The sequence below is a fragment of the Giraffa tippelskirchi genome, chromosome 13 (assembly GCF_054371585.1).
Source record: "Giraffa tippelskirchi isolate mGirTip1 chromosome 13, T2T-mGirTip1v1.2.pri, whole genome shotgun sequence".
Taxonomy (NCBI): Eukaryota; Metazoa; Chordata; class Mammalia; order Artiodactyla; family Giraffidae; genus Giraffa; species Giraffa tippelskirchi.
Window position 1 is genome coordinate 116928679 of NC_137287.1, and position 21469 is coordinate 116950147.

Here is a 21469-nt window from a genome sequence, read left to right on the forward strand (position 1 = left end):
GTTTTGTTGGGGGGCAAGCATTAAAATGGGTGCAAACATATATTTGTTAATATAAAAAATGTAATGAAGTGAGAGGAATTCTGTATGATTCCAGTAACATTCAATAGGTATGTTCTAGAAGACTTTCATTCATGCATCTAGAGAAACATGTAAAATACTAAGCTGGCCAAAACACCTTCAGTACTGGGGGTTAGACACCAAGCAAGGCCTCTCTCCCTATATACACATATACAGGTGACATTAAGAAACAAGTTGATGTATCTGTTTAAAACACCTGCATTCGTATGGTCTCATAAAATCCACCTACTATTGATAATGAGAACTGTTGTTGATGTTTAGTCACTAAGTCGTGTCCAACTCTTTTCAACTCCATGGACTGTAGCCCTCCAGAGTCCTCTGTCCACGGGATTTCCCAGGCAAAGGATACTGGAGTGGGTTGCCATTTCCTTCTCCAGGGGATCTTCCTGACCCAGCGATCAAACCCGTGTCTCCTGCATTGGCAGGCAGATTCTTTACCACTGATCCACCAGAGAAGCCCAATAATATGCGCATGCAAATATAATGATGTCAAAGACACATTGCCAAGTTGAAAGAAGCAAAAAGTTCAGTACGATCCCATTCTATCACACACACAAAATAATTTTTACTACTGTCATCATCAACGTAATTATATACATTAAAAATCTGAAGGACCACCCAATTCTTAGTAGTTGTCACCTCTCAAGGTGGAATAATGGACTATTTATTCTATAATGTTAAAATTTCAAAGGAATATTTTATATTCAGGGGGAAATAAAATGAAATATAAATAGTGAAGAGATTCAAACCTGAAGGCTGAGCAAAGTTTTATTGGTGCTGAAAATCAAAAGCATGGTACCTAAATCTACGATTCTCAATAAGGACTGGAGAGGTGACCATGCCCCCCTACAGGGAATGTGTGACAATGTCTGGAGATGTACTGACCACAGTAACAGTGGGCAGGGGTGTGGACTGGCATCAAATGGGTGGAGGTCAGGGATGCTGCAGGGCGCAGCACGGCCCCACCACACAGAACCATCCGGCCCAAAATGTCAGTGGTGCTGGGGTTAAGAAACCCTGTTTTAAATCACTGTAGACATTTTCAAAAGCAGAAAGACATTTGGAAATGCTCATTTCAATTATGCCTTCAAATGGATGCCAATCCTTTTATAAAGCCATAAATCTTGCCCATAGGAAGACCTAATTGCCTTTGAAGTCACAAATAATTCAATCAGATAATCTACTTTGATGTACAATTCACGAGTGCTGGCTAAAACACATCATTTATTATCTACATTTACAAAACCCCCGGCCTGTGCTACGTGCCCTTTTGACTACATGGAATACAAGGTGTAGAATTAAATTAGAAAAAAGAGGCCCTTTCCTCCCACGCACCCCGGCACTCTGGGTGGGGTAGCGGTGGAGGAGTTAATGATTCATGCTTCAGCTCCTCTACTTACAGAACTTTGGAAGCAACCTATACATTCCAAGCGCTGCTGGCATCTTGCACCACTCTTGGTGGCTTATACACAGGACCCACGTAGCACAAAATCACTGGATGGTCTAGTACAGGACACAAATGCTGTTCTGAGTGGTTATTTTAGTAACATGGAAAGGTAGTCAGAACAGTTTTATTTTTCTCAGTTCAGCTTTAGTCGCTCTGTCGTGTCCCACTCTTTGGGGCCCCATGGGCTGTGGCTCGCCAGGCTCCTCTGTCCACTGAATTCTCCAGGCAAGAATATCAGAGCGGGCAGCCATTCCCTTCTCCAGGGTATCTTTCCAACCCAGGGATCGAACTAGGGTATCCCACATTGCAGGCAGATTCTTTACCATCTGAGCCACCAGGGGAGCCCATTCAGAATACAAGGTTACGTTAAATAGGTCTACACTGAAGAGGTGGTCCACGAAGCAAGTAATTCACAGATGCATTTGATGCAGCCTCTAGTTTTTTTCATTTGTCTTGGTTTGTAAGATCCCACAGCACGTGCGATGTTAGTATCCCAACAAGGATTGAACCATGCCCCCTGCATTGGGAGAGCAGAGTCTTAAATCACTTGACCACCAGGGAAGTCCCTCTGAGCTATTTTTAAAAATTGGAGATAACACGTAAAAGCTGGGGTAGTCTGCATTTTAAAAAAATATTTGGGATTTCTCTTGAACAACCAGAAATGTGGCAACACTGAGCCAACCTTCCCACTTGGCTAGAACCAGCAAGGGGAGAGGGCCACCAGTGACTTTAAAAAAGCACAGGTCTCTAGCTCAGTGCATACATACTGGGAGAGTCAGTACTGCTTTGAGAAGCGTTACAGACACAAGCACCCATGAGTGGTTAAATGGTCACGAAGACAAGCATATTTCTGCTTTCAGTTCAGTCCCTATCATTTCCAATCCTCGCTTATTTCTGTATCTGCCTGATCCCCCAAAGTACTTGAGTTTTCAACTTGGCATATGATTGTGTCAACCAACATAGAAAAAAAAGCTCAGGACGGGGAATTCCCTGGAAGTGCAGTGCTTAGGACTCCTCATGTTCACTGCCAAGGTTCGATCCCTGGTCGAGGAACTAGGATCCAACACACCGTGTGGTATAGCCAAAAACAAGTTCAGGAAACAATCTCTAAGGGCTGACTGTGGAAGGTGGGATTATCCCCGACTTTAGTTTTTGTAACTAACCATTGCTTTATGACAAATACATATTGATTTCACAGGGCACAGTATATACGCAACCGTCTACCTTTCTCCCTGGAGTAACCCAGGTGAAGCTGCAAGACCAAAGGACCACCATTAGCCCAGAGGCTGGTGAAAGCCAGGCCCCAGGGTTCTTACCCTAATACATATTAATTATAATTTTATATACATGATTGCAGTATGTATATAAAATGCAACAGGATCCTGCAAGCAAAATACTGGCAAGGCATCAATTCTGGCCAGGAGGTCTAGATAGAGGATGCAGACAAAGCATGGAGAATATAAACTACTCTGACCCTTAACACGACAAGATTCCAGGAGTGAACAGCTTTTGGCTGACCAAAGTGCTCCTCGAAGACTACAATCAGCCCTGAGGATACAGACACGTGATTCTGAGCTCCTCAACGCCCTAAACAAAAGGAGGGTTTCTAAACTCTCATGAAATTTTTATCTAATTACTTATTTCAATGTGTACTTTAATGCTGCAGGCTATAAATTTTTTCCTGCTGAAACTAATAAGATTTTGCAATCCTATGACAAGCTACTATTTTAATACAATCTTAGATAAAACACAGTCTTGTCTCATTTATATTCTCAATGATCGTGGGGGCATTTCAACAAATATCCCACGTCTTCTTCCACTAAATGCTATTATCACTGCCAACAGCAGAGGGCAGTGGTGTGCAGGGCAAAGAAAGCCAGTCTCAGAATCTGGCTGTGGTACTCCCCCATTCTTCTCAGGCACCTCAAATTGCCTTCTGTAAAAGGAGATGAGTGACTCAGAGTTTCTCTTGGTGCCACATATTGGCAAACCAACCCATGCTGCCTGCAAGCTAAGAAGGGTGCTGTTCTTGTTTGGTCACGAAGTCGTGTCCAGCTCTTTTTCTGAACCCACGGACTGTAGCTTGCCAGGCTCCTCTGTCCACGGGATTTCCCAGGCAAGAATACTGGAGTGGGTTGCCATTTCCTTCTCCAGGGATCTGCCCGACCCAGGAACTGAACCTGCATTTCCTGCACTGCAGGCAGATTTATTACCGCTGAGTCACTTGGGAAGCCAAGAAGGTTATTTACCATTTGTAAGTGGTTTAGGAGAGAGAAAAAGGATTCATAGCTCCTGAAAACATAACAATTATATGGAATTCAAATTTCAGTGTCAGTCACATACTTACTGCCTATGGCTGTTTTAGTAACACAAACAAGGTGTTGAATAATTGCAGAGTTGTGACAAGAGACCTACAAAGCCTCAAAATATTTACCATCTGGCTCCAGAAAGGGGACAGTTTCTAAGACTAAGAAGATTTTTAATAAATACCTTCTCTCCCTACACTACTCATTGGCTGCCTAACTAATGATCAGCAAAATAACCCAGACACATACTAGCAAGCAGATTATGTTTTGGGAAACAGGTTTTAAATTCTACTGAAATGGGGCATCTGCTAACTCACTACCTCAAAAGTCACTCAAATAATGAGGAACTTTGTCAGGAGTTCTAGCATCATTTCAACCTCTGCCCCTCTCGAAGGAAGAAAGAAGCTTAATTAAACCCATTATATGTGTTCCTCATATTCCTCTGAAACTGTGTTTCCTGAAATATGGTGTAGAAACATCCAGAGTGGTTCATGGACCAACATGTTTAACTTTACAAGCTATGTGCTAATTTCATGTACATTAGGAAAAAAAAAAAAAAAACAGCAAGCAATTTAAACACACGAGCTTGTGTATTTTATTTAGCTTCACATGAAGTTAAATTGTGGATCTAATATTTAAGAATGTAATAGAACAGGTGGTATGTACACCAGAGCAAAAAAAAAAAATCATGGCGATGAAAAGTTCAGGCAACAGTAATTCATGGGATTGCTGCCCATTAAAACACTTTCTCAACAGTAGGATTTCAATAGGAACTCAGAGGCTGAGGAGCTTGTGTGATTATACACCATATGCTGTTAACTTGGCTTAAATGAAATCATGTCATGGAATAAAAAGTAAGCCTTTAAGGACTCCGGTAAGAAACAAGGGTGCAAAGGGCAAGTTTTTTTCTGAAGCTATGTCAACAGAAGTTATGTCATCCCAGAACAAGGCTCTTAAACTCGACCTTGAGTCCGTCAACCACGCGGCTGGATCAGAATTGAGGAAGAGACTGCAGCCTTTACTCGGAAGAATCAAAAGCCGTTAGGGATTAACTCTGCTTCAGCTTGTCTAATCTTAGTTCCCCAACCAGGAATCGAACCCAGGCCCCAGCAGTGAGACCTTGGAGTCCTAACCACTGGCCCACCAGGAAATTCCCGATGCCTGCTCCCTAAAGAGTTCTATGTGAAGGAAAGGAGGGAAAGAGGAAAGGAGGGAGGCAGGGAGAGGGGGTGATCTGAAAGGCTATCCAAGGGTAATGCTCTGGCCAGAAGTCTAAATACTGGTGGCCCAACCTGTGATGTGCTGAATTCATTCTGGAAAATATCTTCAGACATTTTGAGCTGAACTTTCATAACTGGAGAGTCTACATAAAAAGGAAGATTTCCCATTTCTCTATAAGAATGTTAAGACGTGAAAACCCTAAGGCCACATTTCTGGGCGGCAACCACAGGCTAAAACCCTTGAGAATGGGGCATGTGCCCTGAGGTTCACCAACAGTCTCCTCAGCCCAGAGCCTGCAGGCTGCCTGTGTTCATCATCGCGTTTATGTAAAGCTTTATTTTCTTTACCTATGCCTCTCAAAGACAGAACAAGAAAGAACAAACAGTAAAGGCCATGTTTCAGGAAAAATGACAGTAAACCTATTTCCTTGAGGAAACCATAAAGTTCTCACAGGTTGGTTTTTTTTTTAATATTTATTTATTTAGCTGTACCAGGTCTCAGTTGCGGCATGTGGGAGCTAGTTCCCTGACCAGGGATCAAACCTGGGCACCCTGCATTGGGAGCTCAGAGTCTCAGCCACTGGACCACCTGGGAAGCCCTCTCATAGGTTTTAACATGCAACTGAATTATGTCTGGATGGAAAAGAATTCAATTTAAGTCATCCTTGCTTTTGTTACACTCAGCCAGCACCCCTCCTTTGCAACACCTCTCTGGATCCGTATCAGCATGGGATGAGTGACTACCAGAATAAATAATAGAGCAGCCAACATTTTTGTAGTACTTATTATTTTAGGTGCAGCTCTAAACTCCTTATGTGTATCGGTTCATTAACCCTCACAAGAAACACTGAGGCAGGGCGTATCATTATGGCTGTGTTACAGGACAGGAAACCAAGGCAAGGGAGGGTCAGGCACCTTGCCGAAAGCCACAGAGCTAGTGAACGGCAGAGCTGGGACCTGATCCGAGACCAGCATCCTCCTCCTTCCCCTCTGCTGCAGCAGCCAGGCTGCAAGATGCACCCAGACTGTTAAGCTGAGGGGGGCGCGGGGAGGCGTGGACTGGGGCCATTTAAGAAGTGGGAGTGCTCCGCTCTCTCTGGGGAGATAATATTCTTGTTTCCCTTACATGTTTCTCTAATATTTGAGCCTTCAGTAATGCAAGTATCTGGTTTTGATAGAAAAATACTGTTTCCATTAAAATAAAATTCTTGAGAAAGAAAAAAACGATTGCAGGAAGTTGTGATTCATCTCAGAGGCATTTGAACCGAACTCTGAAGGATTTTTGGCCACCTCTGCCCACTTCTAGGAATGACCTCCAGCTGGCCTTTGGGGAACGCTTTTCTCATTTGTGGGACCGTGCTGCAGTCCACCGGGTCGCAAAGAGTCAGACCCGACGTAGCAAATGAACAACGACAGCAAGAATCCCAACGGGTTTACTCACTTAAAATTTAAAATCGGCTCCATTGGGATGAGAACCACCCCCACAGCTCCCTCTGACTCTGTGATGCTCACCAAGTAGGCAGAGCCAGACAGGTGTCGCCCCAATGAGAACCCCTGTGTCCCGGGGACCCCCTGCACCCCCCCGGGGGGGGGCTGACCTGTGCTCTTGTCCAGGAAGTCCATGGACTCCTCACTGGCGCTGAAGTGGCTAGACGTGGCCTTCTTCTCGGCGTCCTGCTCCACGTCGGAACCCGTGTGCACGGAGGAGTTTGTACTCATGGGGGAGCGCGGCATGTCGGACAAGGAGATCCTGCGGCCTGCGCCCCCACTCAGCATTGGCTTGCTCATCAGGATCTTGGGCGACGCCGTCATGTCAAAGCTGAGCTTGACCTTCTCCTGCTTGTCCATCTTGGCGGCACCAGCGCCGGGGTTGGAGGGGTCGAGCAGCATTTGGTACTGGCTGTTGGGCGTGTAGGGTGTCCTGAATGGAGAGTAATTAAAAACCCCGAACTTCCGGCGGATGTTCTCCACGTAAACCTCCATCTCTTGCATTGCACTGTTGAAGATACTTTTAGTCTTTTTCACAGAAAAAGGAATTTCTTTAGACATGAGGTAGCAATTATTTATTGGAACCCAGGCCCTGGGAGTACAAAAGAGAAAGGGAGTTTAAGTCAGCTTTGGTCGTTTCCAGGATTCTTCAGTCTTTTTTTTTTTTTTTTTTACAAATTTTATTGTGCAAGAACACTTAAGTTGAGATCTGCCCTTTTAACAAATGTACCCTCTTAACAAGTGTATCATACATTACTGCTGTGTCAACGGAAAAACAGCACAGCCTAAAAATTGAGAATTATGTTTTATTTGGCGGACAAAACTGAGGACCTTAGCCCAGGACGCAGCCTCTCAGATCAGGCTGAGAGACTGCTCCAAAGAGGCAAGGGAGGAGTCAGGATATACAGGAGATTTTTTGCAACAAAGACCAGGTAGCCAGAACTTCAAAAGAGTGCTATTAAAGAAAACCAGACATCTCATGTTAAGGAATTCAGCATTTCTCTCAGTCGGGGAAGATGCAAGAGTCTGGGTTCACTGAAATCGTTCCTTTGACATGCACCTTAGCTATCTGGGGCTTTCTCCTCCTGAGTCCCCTCAGGGTGCACTGCTGGAGGGTGGCTGCATTGGCTGAGGGCTTGGCAGCTGGGTGCCCATTTGTCTCCATCCTAAGCTTCCTCAGGGTTCACCATCTGGGTGTCTGTACTGGCTTGATGGCAGTAACGTCCTTTGCTTACTGATAGAGCAGGAAACATTTTTTCATCAACAGCCAGCTGTGGGTATATGCTGGTACTGCAGCTCTCTAAAGCTTAGTCATGTTGTTTACCTGAAACTTGACATCTGTTAATCAGCAGTCTCCCTTTTTCCCCTGTCCCCAGCCCCTGCAACCACCACTCTACTCTGATTCTATGAACCTGACTATCTCAGATACCTCCTACAAATGGAAGCATGCAGTATTTGTGGAACTGGCTTATTCCCCTTTGCCAAAAGTCCTTCTGGTACAGCCATGATGCTTCATCTTTCTTAAGGCAGAACAGTATTCCACTGTATGTAGAGACCACATTTTCTTTATCTATTCATCTCTTGACGGTCATTTAGGTCGTTTCCAGAATGGTGTTTGTTTGTTTTTCTTAATGCAAACCAAATTATCCTGGTGGATTTGCCAAGATTCTTAAATACATATCCCATTTTTTAAAAATGACTTGGTTTGAATGGTTGATTAACAATCCACTTAACAGGCATATTCTGTCACAAGGACTGAATGTGAACAAGACACCCAGCTACATTAAAAGGCTCAATAGCTTAGTCAATTTAATCCATTAAAAAAATAGTAAATCCCCTTTGTGCCTCTGGGTTGGTAGAGAGTAAGAAAACAGTCTGGATCCTAGACCACACCTCCGAGAAGATAATTATTCCCCAAATCTCACTCTCATGCACTCAGACATAAAGAGGTTTCTCTTTTAAAACTGTGTTTCTGCATGGGACTAGAAGGAAAGGTTAGAAAACCACATCCCTAAAAGGGGTGCATAGTTCTGAATGTGAGATAATTCACGTGGGAAAAAATAAGAAAAGAGCCTATTAGCCTTGGGGTATGAGCCCTTCAACTCACTTCAGGCTAGTTCTGTCTTCCTATCGTCAACCCTCACATCCTAGAATGCTCTGCAGAAATCCACTAGAACGTGAGCTGCTTTTCTGGAATCAGCCCCCTAAGTGAAGGCAGGCAGGAGATAGCTGGAAACAAGACCACCGTACTCTGGGGAAGGCAAGAGTGTATATGAGAGCATCCAGGGTGTGCCTTCGTGATCCCTGACGTCCCTAGCCTCAACCCAGCGTGTAGACGGGAATCTGGTAGGAATGAGCGTTTCCACGGAGACCTCAGGGATTTCACAGACCATAAACTCAAGCCAGGGACAAAGCCATGGGGAGCAATGTGGATTTAGTGGGGAGAGCGGGTGGAAAACTCACACCCAGTCTAACGCAAGGACCCCCTACTCAGGTGCTATCAAAGTGCCTTGGGAATTTGGACCCAACACCAAGTCTTCCAAAATTTTAAAGTAGAAAATATAAACTTTTTATCTTCTATTTTACCCAAATGTTAACAGCATCTCATTCCTAATTTTTAAGAGAAAACCACCAAGGAGAAACAAAGCTGGCCATGGCACAGAGTCCAGGGCACAGGCGGGCTGCCCACAGCTCACAGTTCTTGGTGATGCTAGGTCACGATGCCTATGAACATGGAACCCCTCAAAATACCAACCCGTGCCCTCAGAATGCTGGAAACCACCCACTTCTCGTCCGCTCCCACTCACTGCTGTCGTTCTGCAGAGGCCCGAGGAACCAAAGGCGCAGCCAGGCAGAACGAGGGCTGGGCAGGAGCCAGATGCCCCCGGGCAGAGTCTGCGGGGCCTCCGGAGCTTTCAGCCGAGTGGGCAGGAGTCCGGACCAAAACGGGGCGCTGAGGAGCAGTGGGGAGCCCCAGGCAGCCCCGACAGCTGACGCCCCTTCGCTGGGCCAGCCTCCGCTCTCTTGGTGAGGTGGAGGATGAGCCTCTACCTGGAAGGATGCTGGGGAGACGCACCTGACCAGTCCCCTGCACCCCCAGGAGCTGACCAGCCACAGTCACAGGGATTGCACCGTCTCCCACTTTTGTCTGGAACTGGTGCCTTAAGTTCCATGAAGTTATTTTACCAGTGATTTCAGAAAAGGGTTTCTTTTTCTTAAAGAAGACTCAGGAAATACTGAAAGGGATATCCTATTTGCTTAGTGACAGGAAGCCTCTGGGAGGCTATGTCTTGAGAGGCAACACAGTCACACAGCTGAACTACTTCCTAGTTCTGGGCCTCGGTTTTCCTATCAATGAAATGGGGATAAAAGCAGCTTCTATTAAAAAAAGCACTTAAAACAATGTCAGCTGCCACAGTAGCATTCACTCGGCCTGGCACACAGCACACACTGAAAACATGTTTCTTTGAATGAATGAATGAGTAAGGGAATTTCAGAAAGCTTTCCAACAAAAAATGGTCAAAATTAAAATACAATACTTGCCATCAAACCCAGGACCATCTCTGCTAATTTCCATCTTGTCTCCTATCAATAGGCTGCTAGGATTCCTGGTAAGTGACTTTGCAGATTACTTTGAAATTCGTTTTTTTTTTTCTCAAGATGACAAGCAAAATTTCACAAGCAGCAATTATTTCAGATTCTGCTGTTGTTTCAAATGATAAACTGTATTTTCTGTATGTTCTGTGGGCGGGTATAATTTTGAAAATATGTCTTTTAAATATACACACACACAAACACTTTCCCAGCCTGCCTGCTAGGGCTCAAGGGGGGGTTTTGCCTCATTTAATCACAACATAACTTGCTAAAAGAGAACCGAAGATATTAACCGCCGCTCATCTCCGTCTACCTGTTGTTCTGAAGCAGGCAGGGGGCTGCGCTCTGCAGAGAGCCGCTATTAACTAGAATAATTCACATCGCTGGGAGGGGGAAGGGGGAGGGCAGGAAGGCTAGGAGGGAGGGCTCCTACCTGTCAAAACAGCAACCCCTTATAATTTCCCATTTTAGCTCCACAGAAATAGGAACAGGAGGGGACTACCCCGCACGACGATGGGAGATTCATTTACCAGCAATCTGGGGAAATGCTTCTGATCCCTGAAAGCACTATTTTGAAAAGCAATTTGTGCAGTGATTTAATTTACTGCAGGGGGAAAAGAAAAAAACCAAAAAGAACAGCAGAGCTTAAAATAGCCGTGGAACCTATGCCCATGACGACTACATCCACAAAACCACGAAAGCAAGATCCTTTCCAACCTACCTGAAAAAACGGAAGCCGGTGCACAATCAGGCTTAACACAGCCCAGAGCAGTATTTTTAAAGTACAAGATCATCGGTGGGTATCATGACAATGAAATAATAGCCGTGCCCCCCTCCCCATCTCGCATTCATTGACAGGATCGAAGGTTCACTCAGAGCTACGCGTTTGAAGCCCGCGTTTAACTCCCACCTGTCGTGTTGTCCAAAGAAACGGGCATCCACCTGCCCATCTTTATCCCTCAGAGCTTTCGCAGGCCAGAATGGAAACCCCTTCAGTTTTGCCCAAACCAAAGGATGTGGATTGCTCTAGGAAAAGAAAAACAAAATCCCGAGTTTGTACGTATTCGACAGCCAAGACCCATATATAAAGCTCGGTAGTTGAGGTTCAGGCAAGGGAGCAGTCAGACAGGCCACGAAGTGAAAGAGGATAGGTTCAAGCAGGGTCTGTCTCCCCAAGCAGCAGTCCCCAGATGCACGGCCAGTAAGCCTGGGCAAGGCTGGGAGAGGGGGTAAATGGGGAAACCGAGAAGAAGTGAGCGCTGACAAAACCAGGCTTGAATCCTGGCTATGCCGCCATTGCTTGGATGGCAGTGAGCAAGAGATTGACCTTTTCTGGGCAACACAGGGACAGTAATACCTATGCTCTCCATTAAGTTGGAGGGTTAAATGCACATGACATCCAGCACAGAGTAACAGGCAGCACTAGGTACCTTTACTCTTTATCAAGTGCTACTCAGAGCCTTAACTATTCAGATATTCATCTCCAAAGGCAGGAAAAGCTATCAACTACGTTTTGATTCTCAACTCTAATGACAAGTCTTGCTGCCCAATCCCCTCCACCCCAGCCCCATACTCCCAGCCCACCCCAAAACACACCTCTCTCTGCAAAGCACCAGTTTGGAAAATGCAGATCCCTGGGGGCAACAAGAGTGACGTCCTCTCCCTACCCCCATCCCATCCTCAAGAACCATGGTTTAATATGTAAAATAGACAGCTAGCGGGAAGATGCCATATAGCGCAGGGAGCTCAACCTGGTGCTCTGTGACAACCTAGAGGGGTGCGATGGGGTGTGAGGTGGGAGGGAGGTTCAAGAGGGAGGAGACATATGTATACCTATGACTGACTCACGCTGGTGTATGGCAGAAACCAACACAACAATGTAAAGCAATTATCTTCCAATTAAAAATAGATTTTAAAAAAAAGGGAAATCCAGACAACCTTGTATTTTCCTGCTCTTTCCTGAGCTCTGACTATGTCATTGTTGATTAAATCATTGATCAAATCTTAAAGAAAGGGGAAAAAAAAAAAAAGAACCATGGTTTGGTGAGATCATGGAGTTAATCCTGGAAGGGATTTCCAAACCTCTTAAATTAGACGCAGGTGATTTGTAAGTAACAGACTCATTTACCACTACCGGCTCACTGTCTACATGACTGTGGTGTGTCTTTCCTCTGAGTTTTCCTTTTACTCTGCATCCTGCTGTTTTCAAGGACTAACAGACCCCGTCAATCATGATGCTTTGAACTTTTAGCCAAAGAGGTTTATCCCACCTGGATTACTCCCTTTCTGGCTATAACTGTATCAGTAAGAAAATTATCTAAAAACATCATCCAAAGTTTCATCCAGTAAGCCACCTGGAGAAAGCTGTCCTGGGTCATCCAAGGCAGAGTTCAGAAAACAAAGAAAGAAAAGGAAACCCAACTTACACAAGGCTCACAAAACCAGTTATCTCGTTTTTGGCAGGCAGCTAGATAACACTCTGGACAAACTTCGATTTCATTCATCTGTAAAGCAAAAAGGTGTTAGAATGTGTCACTCCCAGGAGCCTTATATCTGCAAGCCCTCAAGAAATACATGACAATACTGGAAGGTAAGGTTAGCTAAACTAAGCGCCATGGTAGGGAACACCCTGGACATTAGTCAGACTATTTCTAACGAACCTTGATGCATTCACCTAGCCCAAGCCATCGTCATCTCTTTCTGAACCTCGTCTCCCAGCTTCCTAACCTGGTCCATTCCCCACACATATGGAACAGCCCAAACCTGGCCCAGGAGGTTCATTTCACCCACACCATCAAAACTAGGGTGTATTTTTCCAGGACACCTGGGCCATTCTTGGAGAAATTCAGGACATTTCCTGCAAATAACATCAAATGCAAACACCTGCCACAAGAAGACTGAAAGGGAAGAAGGGGTCGGCCTTTGAGCAGCAGCAACGCCCGACGGCAGCTACCACGGGCTCGGACAATTTATGAAAACCGAATATACAGCCTTAAAATAGAATGTGGACCTAAATACCCAGAAGCACCTGCCTCCCCTTTGTAAGATTTGTAACAAAAATTAATACGAATGAAGCTAATAGTTCTAATGGAGTGGTGGACCCAAGAGCCATATCAGTGCTAGCAAAATGGCAGAATTCATATAGCATCAAAGTTGTCCTGCAAGAGCTTCGGCGCCTAATGATGTCTAAAGAAAATTTGAAACTCCCTCAGCCGCCTGAAGGACAGTGTTACAGCAATTAATCAAAAAGAAAAACCACAGGCCTTCCCCTGCCCACTATTTGATTTAAGCAGTGTTCATTTTCCACAGTAATACATTTTCTAGATACATCTTGTAGACCTCAAAGTACTGGAAAGAAAGCTCCCATTCAAAGGCAGTTTATCTTAAGATACTGTAAATGATACTGATTTTTTTGTCCATTTGAAATATATAAGTTGTGCTGCAACAACAACAAAAAAAGAAGCCTAAAAGGGACCCAAGGAAATGGCACAGATTGTGGGGCAAAGAATTCATAAACTCTACGCTACATGAAGTGCTTGACCACCAGTCAAGGCTGAAAAAAATCCTCTCTCTCAGATCACAGATAAGGTAAGGCTGTTATTTCATCACATACTAGGGTCCCCTCTGTTGCTTTTACTTCCTCGAAGACAAAAGACGCTGTCTGTGCATCAACAAATTCTCAAATCTCCACAACTCCCCTCGGACAATTTCACCAATAGGAACATCAATCACCCAACCCACCATTACAGGTACACTTAAAACGGACAGTGGGAAACACATACCTCATGCTCACAGATTTTGATGACTACTTTTGCAATTTGCGTCAATTTGTGATTTCCTAAGGGAATAAGACAATAGGATTAATTCAAATGGAAACACAGGAACACCTTAGGATTTATACCTATAGAGCCTTAGGATTTATACCTCTACTAACAACCTCTTCACTTGCTTTCCCTTGGGATTAACCCTTTAAAGGTTAAAAACCAGACATGTCTGGCTTCTAACATCAGTTTAGATGACTTTTCCCAGGAACCAACCTTTGGTGCTGAGATACTCCCTGAAATGTGACAATTTGTGGTGGTTTCCCAGTAGCTCACAAGTTAATATTTGAAAGATGCTTTTATAGTCTCAAGGCCTAAATTAGTGGAAAGGAGCCTTCTGGACCAGTAGTCCAGTGATAAAGAGTCCATCTGCCAATGCACAGGACACAGGTTTGATCCCTGGTCCAGGAAAATTACACAAGTAACTAAGCCCATGTGCCACAACTACTGAGCCCACGAGCCACAACTACTGAAGCCCAAGCACCTTAAAGCCCATGTTCTACAATAAGAGAAGTAACCATAATGAGAAGCCCACACGTCTCAACTAGAGAGTAGCCCCTGCTCTCTGCAACCAGAGAAAAGCCCTGGCAGCAACAAAGACCCAGCACAGCCGTAAATAAATAAATACATAAATAAAGAAGCCTTCTTCTGCCATCGTCACCAGACCCTAACCCAAGAAGAGTCCAGGCAAAAGAAAACATTTAATTGACTAACTCCAGTGTGCCTGGTGCAATGAACTTAACTCCTTAAAAAAGCCTTATTAGGAAGCAAGCATGAATGGTCTCATTTCACTTAAGAGTAAATTGAGGTTCAGGAGTCATCACTTATATGAGATCACTGAGCTAATGAACTGAGGTTATGGCTCCAGGTCTAACTCTTGATCCCTCACCTTTGCACTAAACCAGAGAACAAGAAGGCCAAAAAGCCATGTTGTATTGAACAGTATGTTTTTAGAAATTGTAAATTTGGTGGCAAAAGATTTCATACACATAAACACCTAGATTTGTGACATGTTTGAAAACTCAGAAGATCAGAAAACTCTGTATCCAATAAACCACTGGAGTGTCCAGTGGCGACCTCTCCAGAGTGGGTAGGAGTTCCCTGTTGTCTGCAGTCTCTGGCTCTCCCCACTGGTCATCCTGGCTTATTCTACTGTTTTTCTGCTACCTGGCTTCATTCACTTGTTTATATGATCTTACTGGCCTTTCTCTGTATTTGAGTTTATAACCTTTACACAAATTCCCGATGCCTAGATACATATCTTTCTCCCATCCCTGCATCCCCAGCCCTGCAAACACGTTAGTAATGCAAAATATGTACTTGAAGCAGATAGTCATCCACTCATATTTCTTTCTTCAAACATCACCTAACAACAGTCTACGCTAGGCCCAAGCATGTATAGGAAACAATATCTGCCCTTAAAGAGCTTACACCTTGGTGAGCAACTCAAAATTTCAAAAGCACCATCAAGAAAGTGTGATAAATACTGTCACGTGGAAGGACAGGTACTGAGAGTATGGTAATATGTAATACGGTCTGGGTCACAAAGGAAAACTCCTCAGAGGACTGAAGGCTGAGACTGAAGGACAAGGAAAAATCATCAAGGCAAAGAGAGAGGAGTGCTTCAGCAGAGGACTAGAGGAGCAGGATGGGGCAGGACCCTCTTAAAGATCTACCTGGCAGGAAGGCAGACAGAGAGGATTACGGGAGAAGGTAGGGCAAGGGGATAGGTACCCATGGAAGAGATTTTTAATGGGAAGTCTCCTCCAATCTGTCCAGAAGGCTTAATCCACAAAAACATAACTAACAAAACTTCATCCAGAATCAAGAGAAGTCCTAAAAGTCAATAATAAAAAACGATCCAATTTTTGAAAAGAACAAAAGATCTGAATAGATGTTTTACCAACAAAAGATGTATAAATGACTAATAAACACAAAAGATCCTCAATACCATTAGTCATTAGAGACAGATAAAATGACCATGACATAACACGTCATGCCTTCAAGAACGGCTAAAGTTAAAAAGAGACAGTATCAAATGTTGGCAATGATGTACCACAACAAAAACTCTCACATACACTGCTAGAAGGACTGTAAAATAATACAACCAACTGATGAAACAGTTTGGTAAAATTTCTTATAATTTAAATACAAACCTACTCAATGATCTAGCAATATCACTCTTGGGTATTTATCCAAGAGAAATGAGAGCCTATGTCCACACAAAGACTTCTACAACAATGTTCACGGGGGGCTTTATTCATAACAGCTGAAAACTGAGAACAATGCAAATATCCATCAATATCAACAAAGGAAACGGATAAATCGTGTGCTGACACAATACTGATACCACTCCACAATAAGAAGAAACAAAGCAATAATACATACAACAGGAATGAATCCCCAAAATAATACACCCTGTCAACATAGTCAAGACTCCACTGATATGAAATTCTAGAATATGGAGAATTAATTCTCAGTTATAGAAAACAGAACAGTAGTTCCCTTTGAGGAGCGTGCATTTAGTGAAGAGAGGCAACTGGGATATAATAGGGTGATAGAAATGTTCCAGGGTCTTATTTGGGGCTGGAGTTCTGGAGGTGGGACACATTTGTCAGATTCATGGAATGTACCTGTAAAACCTGTGCTTTCTATTTTATATAATTATTCCTCCATTAAAAAGGACAGGGAGGCCTTCCCTGATGATATAATGGTTAAAAATCTGCGTGCCCATGCAGGGTACATGGGTTCAATCCCAGATGCCACATGCCGTGGTCCACCTAAGCCCAGGCACCACGACTGAAGCCTGAGCGCTTAGAGCCTGTTCTCGGCAACAAGACAAGCCGCCGTGATGAGAACCCCATCCGCGGCAACGAAGAGGAGCCCCCACTCGCCGCAACTAGAGACAGCCCACACGCAGCGCAAAGACCCGGTGCAACCAGAGATAAATAAGTTTAAGTATTTTTAAAAAATTAAGAGGACAGGTAAAAGCATCATATAGTCAAAGCAACAGTGGACATCGGCTCATATCCTAAAATGCGTTAGTCACCGCCCCCTATTCACACATATTAGCAATCTACATGTAAGCTTCTTCAGCTCTGGGTTCTGATGCATGAAAAAAGATCCTGGTTTTCTTTTTTTTATGAAAGGGCAGAAGAACAGGCCACACACAGAGCATACTCTCTTTTCTAAGAGTCATCTAAGCCACTCACCCCCATTATAAATGATGCAGTTGTGCAAAATCCATTTTGCATCAGCCAGGAAGGCTTCTGTGCAGCCATACATTTTCTTTTTAGCGTTCTGGGGAGAAAAGCCACAGAAAATAATCACCAGTGAGTCTCCATAAGCCACAGCCCGTAACACCTGCGTCCCACATAATTTTCTTAGCAGTCATTTGCCAAATTAATTAATGCTTTTACTCACTTCCCAAGATGCTATTACAGTTGAGATCTATAACTCTATAAAAATGCATTCACTGAATTCATCACACTAACCTGAATTTTCTCATCTTATAGCACTGTCATTTATCAAGCAGCTTCTTCCAATGAACCAGGGTATTTTATATATTTACACATTTATTATTAATTGTACAGTCTCCCATAAGCCTCATAATTGAAAACTCAATGAAGCCATTTTAATCCCCATTTTACAGACAGGGAAACTGAGATATAGTAATGTTAAAGAACTAATACAAACTTCCAAAGCTATTAAATTTGTGAAATTAGGATTCCAACCTCGTCTTTTTGGAATGTCTGTTGTTTTTTTTTAAATACCTTAAGGGTGTGAGCAATTTTCCAGAGCAAGTTGAATTTACTGTTTGGAGGTTGGGGGAGTGGGTCCATCAATACACTCAATATAAAGTAATGTTTTCTCCTCATTCATGCTTTTCTTTAAGAATATTTTGGTGCCAAAAATTTGAAAATCAGCACCAAGATGACAGACACAGTCTAAAATGCTACCAGTGTAATTTTCAGCATGGAATTTCAGTTTGAACCTTTGAAAACCAGGGTTAGGCACTACAGAAATACCCTTCACCGTGAAATAAGTCAAGATCTAAGAAGCCACATGTTTACTGCTAACATGAAGGTTTCCCAGATACTTAATTTTCTCTACTTCCTTCCTGCTGCTCTCATTAACACCTCCAAAAGAAAGAGAAGGGTAAACCCCAAATCAATCAAATCACTAATGCTTAGAAGCTGTAACTTTCTCAGATAAAAGGCTAGAATCACCAGCAGAAATACTATTTGGCGCTAAGCAGTGGGTTTCAACGCCCACTGCAATCCTGGGGAAAATGTTACGAAAAAGTTAGGGGAATGAGCGTTCTTCCATCCAAATAAAAGTGGCGCAGGGGAGACAAAGAGCAGCCATCTAACTTGAGACAGGACATGGGAAGTGAGGGAGAATCTTGAGTCATCTCGACAGCTGTGGGCTCTCTGATGGAAGCCCACCTTTTCCAACGTACAAAGGTCCATGGGGTGGAAGATGTATTCTGCATAGTCAGGATGTTGCTCCAATGGGACAGGCTTCTGAAATGCATCTGTCTGTAAAAGAAAGGATGCATACACACAAACACAAACTCATCACTGCTACGGAAGACCACAAGCATTAACACCTACAAAGTACTTCAACAATGGAGACATCTTTCCAGAAAACACAGTTCTAAAACTTTCTACAAAACAGGCCCTTGAAAAGCTCCAAAGTGGTTTACCCTCTAATTCTGCCTGGTTATCAATAATCACAGGCCCAGCGGTGTTCCGGTTTTGCCACCTGTTCTCAGTGTATACTCAAATAACAGGTCCAGGCCTCTTCAGTTAAGACTGACAAGAACAATGGGCTATCAGTTACTTTAGACCTCAACTCTGAAGGAGGCTTGTCTGTAGTACACTGCAAATGCCCATAATTAAAACTGACTGGGGGTGAGATTTGGCTACACCTAGAGATGACATGCCAAATAAAGTTGCCCTAAGTGCCAAAAGATATTTTACACATGGGTGGAAATCTTAGTGAGATTTTGCTCCTCCTTTGAGGAGCCAAATTACTTTCAACACAAGGACTATGTAAAGCAGTGGTCCCCAACCTTTTCGGCACCAGGGACCAGTTTTGTAGAAGACCATTTTTCCATGGACTGGGGTGAGGTAATGGTTTTGGGATGATTCAAGCATATTACAATCATTGTGCACTTTATTTCCAATCTAATGCTGCTGCTGATCTGACAAGTGTACCATTCCGTGGCCCGGAGGCTGGGGCCCCTGGTGTAAAGGTTTTGTATCTTAGTCCACTATTTTAAGCCTTGTTTGAATCAGTTCGAAATGCTAGGCCTAGTTTGTCAATGGGTACTATTTATTTATCAATAAAAAAATATATAGGGAATTTCCAGTGGTTAGAACTCAGTGCTCTCACTGCCAGGAGCCCAGGTTTGATCTCTTGTCAAGGAACTATGACCAGGAACACACATATACAATTTATACAAACACACACACACATATAGATAAGATTTAATTAAAGACCAAATTGTGCTCAAGCAAGGCATGTGAATGGGTTACCATTTGCAGTTATCCAAGCTCTTTCTCATCCAGAATAAGTTTGGCTTTGTCAGTTTAAAAGATGCTTCCATAAAATCAGCAACTTTCTGCCCTGATTTCATAATAAACAATTTAGGGAAGAAATTAACACCTTCTTTGATTTTTCTTTTTGGTTTATAATTCTACAGTGTTGACAAATCTAAATAAATCAATTCTTCTTGACAAAGTTTGGTGTTTTTTTTTAATGAGGCTATATACGTTTGCTTCCGTTCATGGAGTTTTTGTGAAAGAGACAGACAGGTTCCCAATTTAGCAACACCCAACGGGCATGCTCTGAATTTTTCCATCATGATATCGAATGTCAGAATATAATCTCAAAACTAAAGTTTCTACATTTTTAAAGAAATTAAACCACATTGGCTACAAAAAGCATTCAGATTCTGTATTTCCATATATTCCTTTGACTTACAAAGCAGAGTCTGAAGAGTTTCATCAAGGGTCACCACTAGCCCATCTGGTGCCTTTGTGTAAATCTACCAAAGAACTCTACCAAAGAACCCAACTTTCTGTACGAAAAATGTCCTAACATGTTGATAATCTTGTCATAAAGTATTATTTTTAAAAACAAGATATTTTACTGCCACCTTTCTGAAAACTGCTGCAAAAAACTACAAAATGACAGCTATGCTATAACTGGGACTCTTTGAGAGAAACCACTTTAAAGTACACAGCTTGCCAGCTGAACATGGCAGGCCTGCTTTCACAAAGATTTTCCTAAGGGCAAAGGCTGCGCATCAAATCCCAATTCAAACTTCAAGAAACGAAGCAAATCCCCACCCTTTACAGGAATCTCACTGGTTGAGTTTTCCTTGAAGGCTCCCTCATTAGATCCTGATTACAAATAAACTGGGTTGCACTCAGCTCTCTCACTGAAATGGAATTTTTACAACTCCCCCTTATCTAGTGTGGTCTGAGGTTTCACTTCACAACCACTAAGAATTTTAAATCCCCACCAGCTTCCTAATATATGTCATTTCATGATTAAACTCCCAGGGGACACAAAGTGCTCACTTTTGAGAATTCACTGAATGCCTCTGTCCAATTTAATTCACAGGGCTTTGCATCTGGGCACACAAGACCCAAAGAGTAAGAAGCACAGGTGTCTGAAAAGCCAAGGTAACTACAAGGAACAAAAATGTTAATAGAACAAAAATCACCATTCTCATTAACACGTGTAACAAGAGGCAGTGTCTCCTTACCCCTGGCTGTTTCATTTTCTGAATGGCGAACTTGAGCAGGTATGATAACTGTTCGATGGTGAGCATCGTCATGGCTTTACTCTGAGTCTCGATGCATTCTGCTACTGTGATCTTCTGCAAGTCAAAATCATACAAATAACCAGTTAGAAAAGAATACTACGATCCCATGTATTCATTTCCCTTTCCTCCTAATTTTCCGGTAAGTTCACACATAAAAATCGATCCCCATCTAAATGAGACCAGTTGTTTCGCTTGATGAGGACTCCAATCTACTTGACCTGGGTGCTGGATCAGTGGATAAAAATGAAGCAGCACGCCAACCCACAGATGACCTGATTGAGAGGCGTTGTAGCTCATGGAGGCGACATAATCTGAAAAGAGGGGAGGTGGGCATGGACCTGAAAAATCATCATTATTATAACCTCGGGTTTCAAAAATAGGACATGAAAGGCCACTGGTGGTTTCAGAGTACTCTCTTCACACAATGAATGAACCACTTTCCTTGAGCGTCTTAAGGTTCTGGGCTATCTTTCAGGAAACTGACAAGGCATTAATTCAATGACACCATGGATGGAACGGGACAGTCTTCCCTATAGAAAAAGTCTAATGCGTGGAAGTGAACAATAACAAGTATGACTTCATGCCCCATCACCACTGACGTGAACCCACTCAGGACACTCCAGCAAACTACCCAAGGAGCACTCTTTCATGTCTACCTCCATGGGTGAAAAAAG

General features: G+C 43.3%; 1 protein-coding gene and 1 pseudogene across 46 annotated transcripts in view; one reads left to right on the forward strand and one right to left on the reverse strand.

The window, feature by feature from the left end:
* Positions 1-21469, reverse strand: part of ZMYND8 (zinc finger MYND-type containing 8) — a 114707-nt gene that overhangs the window by 44196 nt on the left and 49042 nt on the right. For all 46 annotated transcript variants that reach the window (XM_081559472.1, XM_081559465.1, XM_081559461.1 and 43 more), the window contains 7 exons: positions 20736-20849; positions 18403-18495; positions 17167-17254; positions 13916-13971; positions 12560-12637; positions 11044-11159; positions 6650-7131 (listed from right to left, as the gene is read on the reverse strand). In XM_081559472.1, the coding sequence (XP_081415598.1) occupies positions 6650-7131; positions 11044-11159; positions 12560-12637; positions 13916-13971; positions 17167-17254; positions 18403-18495; positions 20736-20807 (985 nt within the window). In that variant the 5' untranslated portion in view covers positions 20808-20849. The remainder of the gene's footprint in view (positions 1-6649; positions 7132-11043; positions 11160-12559; positions 12638-13915; positions 13972-17166; positions 17255-18402; positions 18496-20735; positions 20850-21469) is intronic.
* Positions 12708-13375, forward strand: LOC145532243 (ubiquitin-conjugating enzyme E2 variant 1 pseudogene; annotated as a pseudogene).